The sequence below is a fragment of the Podarcis erhardii genome (assembly GCF_964252035.2).
Source record: "Podarcis erhardii genome assembly, chromosome: 13".
Lineage (NCBI taxonomy): Eukaryota > Metazoa > Chordata > Lepidosauria > Squamata > Lacertidae > Podarcis > Podarcis erhardii.
The window spans coordinates 14784035-14790422 of record NC_138502.1 but is presented as its reverse complement, the minus strand read 5'-3'; the positions used below and the strand labels follow the sequence as shown (position 1 = coordinate 14790422).

General features: G+C 45.7%; 1 protein-coding gene across 2 annotated transcripts in view; it reads right to left on the bottom strand.

Moving 5' to 3' along the window:
- Window positions 1-261: 261 nt before the first annotated feature.
- The window catches only part of LOC309327405 (integrin alpha-X-like), a 30776-nt gene continuing 24649 nt past the window's right edge, over window positions 262-6388 (bottom strand). For both annotated transcript variants that reach the window (XM_081836657.1, XM_081836658.1), the window contains exons 22-30: window positions 5830-5912; window positions 5347-5430; window positions 4472-4544; window positions 3923-4030; window positions 2785-2859; window positions 2521-2643; window positions 1497-1589; window positions 822-932; window positions 262-717 (exon numbers count right to left, since the gene is read on the bottom strand). In XM_081836657.1, coding sequence (XP_081692783.1) covers window positions 622-717; window positions 822-932; window positions 1497-1589; window positions 2521-2643; window positions 2785-2859; window positions 3923-4030; window positions 4472-4544; window positions 5347-5430; window positions 5830-5912 — 846 coding nt within the window. In that variant the 3' untranslated portion in view covers window positions 262-621. The remainder of the gene's footprint in view (window positions 718-821; window positions 933-1496; window positions 1590-2520; window positions 2644-2784; window positions 2860-3922; window positions 4031-4471; window positions 4545-5346; window positions 5431-5829; window positions 5913-6388) is intronic.

The following is a 6388-nucleotide window of genomic DNA, read 5'->3' as shown; positions in this document are numbered from 1 at the left end:
CTTTCCACTCACTAGTGTTTTAGCAACATTGTTTTCTCTTATCAAACGCTTCTGATCCAACACAAACATTAAACACATCCAACTAAGGTTCACACAGAGTAAACCCGCTGAGATCAATGGACCCAAGTTAGTCGTATTAATTAACTTCAATGGGTCTACTCCAAAGCATGGCTAATGAGGAACACAACCTTTTAATTTCTGACAATTCATGTGAGTAGCAACGAGCAATCACGCCTATAAACAAATTAAACTTTAGTGCTATATAAATAAATAAGTCATTTTTATTTGTGTTGTTTTTAAGGAACACTCAGAATTCTTGTTTTTAAATGGCAACTCAGGCGACTTGAAATAACCCAATTAACGTAGAAATCGGTTTGCAACTCCTCTTGTAGATTACAGCAGAACAGCAACGATTTATTAGTGCTAGGAGCCATCTGTCCGGAAGCAGCCAAAATTGCTAGGGTGTAGCCAGGCAGACTTTTTGCTTTTCCTTCAAAACATTTCTTAAGTTTAGCATTCTACCTGGATCCCAGACGACTCCTCTCAAATCCCATTCCTCTCCCCCAGGGAATCCTTAGGTCCTGCCTCCCAGATCCACATGATTCCTCCTTCCCTAGTAAGCTAGTTGGTTGCTTGAGGAGTTTGTTCACCGGGCCCAGCTGGTTCTGATGCAATTTCATCTGCTAGGGACACTCGATTGCGTTTGAAGAATCCAAACTGGAAAGGGGGAAGAGAGAGGGGGGGAAACTGGTTTAAGTCTTGTCGGGGCATCCCATATCTCTTCTAAGGTCTGTCTGATGGCAAAAGTGAGAGATGCCTACCTTAAACAGGACTGCTGCGATGATGGCTAAGAGCAGGATTCCTCCAATGGTGCTGCCAACGATGATGGGAATGGGATTGAATGGTGAAATCAGCTCAACTTCAGTGCTAATCTGCAAAGGAGAGGAAAGGCACTCAGAGTTCTTGCCGCCCATAACGATAAGCAGTGCCCCTCAAATCCTCTGGGCCAGACTTGATCCCACCCCCCAAAAAAGAAATTTGCTAGTATGTTCAGGTGTTTAAATGTCGCCAAAGCATATCAGGGAAAGTGATACCTTATTGTGTGGCGTTCCAGATTTGGGAAGGTTGATTGTGCCGAGTAAGAACTCTGCACATGCTCAGAGGCACCCCTAATATTACTTCATACTTTCCAGGGCACTGAAAACAGTTTTTTGAGGCCCACAAGACATTGGAAGGTGGTGCATTCTTCTTCATTAGAGGTTTTAAAACAAAAGTTGGGTGGCCATCTGTTGGGGATTATTTGGCTCCTGCACTGCAAGGGATTGGACTAGATATGACCCTGGAGATCCCTTCAAGCACTACAATTCTTTTGAGTCTACATTTCTATGATTCAATGCAACTGAATTCTGTGCTCAGTAACCAGCTCCACTATTTGCACGTTGAGGCACACACAGCGCGTCCAGCGGCCATGACATAACCATGCCCTGCAAGTTTACCTGACTGAACTGAAATTCTTCTGGCTGAAAAAACCTGGTCTCATCAACCACCGCAGAGGCTTCGCTCCGAAGATGGAGTTTCTGGGCCGTCAGCTGTAGGATCGATAGGCAAATTAAACAGATCAATAACATTTGGTCCTCAACGTCTCCCCTCTCCCTGGCACAGCTCTGTAGGGCAAGAGTGAGGACTCTTCAGGCCCTCCAGATGTTGCTGAACTACAGCTCCCATCAGCCTTAGCAAACCTGGCCAAGAGTTCAGCAACATCTGGAGGGCCAAAGTTTCTCTACCTGCTACAGGGAGACACCCAAAGCCAGCTAAATACAACTGAGGGCTCTTTTCCACCCCACAAGAATATTTATGCATTCTTTAAGATGCCGAAAACTTAGCACTTTACACAGGCTGCTAACATTGGTCTGTGCATTGTCCATGACTGTGATTACTGTATTATTAGGACTTTAATATTATGATGGATTGTATATTATTGTTTTGTTTTATTACTAAAAATGTACACACTGCTTACTCAAAGAACTCTCTAAGCAGGGTACATAGAAAACAATGCCTAGAAGCACAGCTATAACCCATAAAGCAATTTTTTAAAATTAAAAAACCCAAATATACGTACAATAATTAGCATTAAAACACAAAACCAATTAAACTTTTTAAACTGATATAGGCAACTGAATTATATGTCTGGGTAAACTTGTTGCAATCAATTAAAAGAACAGCAATAAAAGGAGGACATTTGCCAAATACCAACAGCAGGGAGGTTCCAAAAGCAAGGTGCTGCTTCAGAGTGTCCAATTTAATTTATTGGTTTATTGTTTTGTGCAGCACTTTCAATCTGTCCGATATACAACAGTATATAAATGTTTTAAAAGAAATACAAATGATAAATAAATGGTCAGGTGTGGAGGTTGATTTAGGAAAAGTAATCTTAAAAAAAAAAGTCCTACTTTTCCAAGCTTCCAATGGAAACTTCCCCTCCAACCATATTCCTTACCGTTTGAAGGGAGCACCACTCACCTTGCTAGCGATGTCGTCTATGCTAAAATTCCATGAAAATTTGAACTTGACCCACTCTTCCCGAGAGAGATTGGCGATCAGGCACTGGAACCTGGAGCAGACAGTGGCCCCCAAGCACCCTCTCTGTCAAAACACGAAATACAGAGAACCTTGGGGTTACTAAATGTCCTTTCCACTCCAGAGGCAGCTGTGTGTCTGTCCTGGGCAAGAGAGACACCCTTCTATGAACCACTGGCCAACCCTGCATTTTCCACAGGTTCTTACTGTGATGGGTCCCTTGAGGTCTTCAGTCTTGTGTCTTGTTCTGGGCGAGGGCATCGGACATGAGGACGGGTTTATCTGGAAGGAAACAGGCAATACTCTGTAGGGGTAAAGGTGGCACTCCTGTATTCCAGCCAGCCAGCCATGCCCTCTCCCAGGATATTCTAACCCCCAACTCTCACTCAACGGGAGGTCATCATTTCACATCCGCTGAGCTGGTCCAGCTCTCCCTGGGCTGCCTCTGGGGGTTTCCAGGCCCCACCTGAGGTTTTGTTGCTGCCATTGTTTGCAGAAGGGCTTGCAGGTCACCCAAGCTGCTGATACCACTTGTATGCGGACTGTAGCATTTTGTCTGAGTTCACCGCTGGTTTTTGTTTGATTACTGTAACTTGCTTTCTATGGGGCTGCCCTTGTATCTGGTCCAGAAGGTGTGCAGAACGCAGAGGCCAAATACCTCACAGGGGAAGTTATTGACAACATGATATTCCACTGCTGAGAGAGTTTGCACTTGTTGCTGATTTGCCAGCTCCACATTTCTTGTGTTAATCCACAAAGCCCTGATTTAACGTGGGCCCAAAGTACTTTAAGAACTGCCTGATCCCTCATACTCCACCTTGATCACGGAGACCACCTGAGGGGGCACTTCATTCTCTGGTGGTTCCTCATCCCCCTGAGGTCCAGACAGCCTTTCTTAGGAGCTGAGCCTTTAGTGTGGAACTCTAGTGCCCTGTGGAACTCCCCACCACTTCGTCAGGAACGGTCGCTGCTCTCTTTTAGATGTCTTCCAAAAACTGTACTATTTAGACAGGCCTTCATAAAGTGGCCGTCTCTTTTTAACCAGCCAGTATTACTGATGTTAATTAGGTTTTACGGATATATATGGACTGACTTTTCTTCTATTTTATATGCTGAAGGCCATTCTCACATAGCTTATGTAAGTGCAGATTATAAACATTTAAAGAATAATAGTAATAATTATATATACTACAAACAAGATGTATCTCCGAAGCACCCTCCCCTCCAAATCTATTCAACTCTCATTCCATTATCCCCTCTCCCACCCACCCCCAATTCTCCAGAAATCCCACCTCACACAACTTTGAATTTATAAGGCGCCTCCTTCCTCAAATCTTTTACTCACCACATCCCTGTGGGATGGGGTTACATTACAGGAGAATCCGACTTCAGTGTTGAAGGGGAGTTCAAAGGTCACGTTGACTGGAGTAGCGGTCGAGTCCAAATTTCTAACCTGCCAGAACAGAAGAGGAAATTGGGGGGAGGGTGGAAGATCAGCGGAAAGATGACAGAAGTTATTGAGCAGGTGGTCAAAAACTGTTGGGGAGAAAAAACATTTCTTGTTAGGTCGCAAATGGAAGGAACTGAAATTGAGGCCCCTCCCTCAGATCTTAGTGGGCTGGGTGGCTGGGAGATGAGCCTCAAAGAGATTTGTTCCTGCAAAGCAGGACTGGGGAACCAGTGGCCCTCCAGCTAGAGTTGAACACCAGTTCCTATCAGTCCTAGTCAGAATGACCATCTGTCATAGAAGGTGAGAAGTGTAATCTACCAACATCTCGAGGCCACGGGTTCCCCATTCTTGCTCTATAGTACGGACACAGGGAGACACGACAGGAGGGTGGACCGGTGTTTGGACTGTGTGGTTGTCTACAGAAGGGAGAAGAAGACACATTACCTCAAAGGCATGTGTGAGAGTCTTCTTCTCTGGCATCTTGGTGGAGAAATTGAGGTACGCCGTGGACGCCAGCCTGGGGGAGGACAAATGTTTATGTAGGTTACCGAGATCGCGTCCAGTATTAAACAGAATATTTTGCCAAAATTAACAGGGAGATGCCAGAGCAAAGGCACTCTGGATTTGCTAAAAATCATGACGAATCGTGAGACTTTTCAGGCTGTAGGAAACTCTGAATTTTTCACTCTCTCTGTGGCTCCAAGGAGTGAGCATTTCCCACCCCTGGCAATTTTTTTCCCAAGAGCTAGAACACATGATCAATTTTGTTGCTCCCAAGAGGAATCAAGAGGTTTCATGATGCATGTGTACGGCACCCCTTTAACTCGGGGTGGGGGGTTTACTCATCCTGGGGCCACATTCCCTTCTGAGGAACCTCCCAAAGGCCCCATGTCAATAGTGGGAGGGGCCTTAGACAAACGTAGGCAGGGCAACAGCGGCAAATTTTATCTACAGCATATTGGCTAGTTTCTACAGACACTCACTCCCCCATCTCTATCCTTTGTCCAGACAAACAAGAGGCGTTATCAGGGTTCAAGATTTCAGCCATGCAAAACCACACAGGGTGCAAAGGAGGACAGTGTGCCTCCAAGGGCCAGACAGAGAAGCATTTGGCCCCCAGGCCTAAAGTTCCCCACTGCTGTTCAGCTGGAGATGCTAGAGACTGAACTCAGATCCTTTGGTGTGCAATACACACACATTTCCGTTGTGCTATGGTTCCTTCCTGATATGTGATGTTTAAGGTCCAAAATGTACAGCCTCCTTTTGACCCTCCCTCATGGCTCTCCATGGGGGACAAGGGTGTGTGGGTGTTCAATTACCCCTTCACGATGACGTTGACTCGGTGCAGCACAGGTAGCCGGCCTGTGGCCTCATTGTCGCTCAGTGTGTTGTTCTCGTTCTCACTGGAAGGCCACAAGCGAAAGGAGAGTTAGTGATGGGCAAGGAGAAGTGGCAGAGGCAGACAGAGACAGAAGAAGAAGAAGAAGAAGAAGAAGAAGAAGAAGAAGAAGAAGAAGAAGAAGAAGAAGAAGAAGAGGAGTTTGGATTTGATATCCCGCCTTTCACTCCCTTTAAGGAGTCTCAAAGCGGCTAACATTCTCCTTTCCCTTCCTCCCCCACAACAAACACTCTGTGAGGTGAATGAGGCTGAGAGACTTCAGAGAAGTGTGACTGGCCCAAGGTCACCCAGCAGCTGCATGTGGAGGAGCGGAGACGGGAACCCGGTTCCCCAGATTACAGGACTACCGCTCTCAACCACTACACCACACTGGCTCTCAAAGACACTCTGTGCTTTCCCCTACCTGTGGGCTCGGATGTCGAAGTAAGCAAAAGTGTCATTCCAGGAGTCGCCTTTTGAGGACTGGAGGGAAATCTGGAGTACGGCCTTGAGAGAACAAAAGGCAGCAATGGTTGAATCTGTAGACACACGGTTTTCCATTTCGGCTCTGTTACCCACCCTCATCATTCTTTCTTAAACTTTTTAATAAAAGCAAGACCGAATGACCTCACAGAGGTCCAGAAGGTTAGAAGATGCCGGACCTCTAGATATATTTATTCTCATCTTAAAACTGATAATTTCTTGACTGTTGGACATTCTCAGTAGAATCGAACCAGTGTTGGATCATTTAAGTCTTGAGAGTCGGCTAGAATGAGGGGGAGACAGTTCAAAATCCCAATGAAGCCATTGGTTCAGAGTCAAAGGCATCTGATATCAACAGGAAAGTGTGCTCTCCGCATCCGACTGTCTCAGAACCCCCAAATTAAATGTTGTGTTAAGCCAGATAACCAGTTCCACGATTTCCATGCCTTGGAAGATGCATGGTGTGCAAATATTCTCTCAGTGCTGCTCCTGAGCTTCTG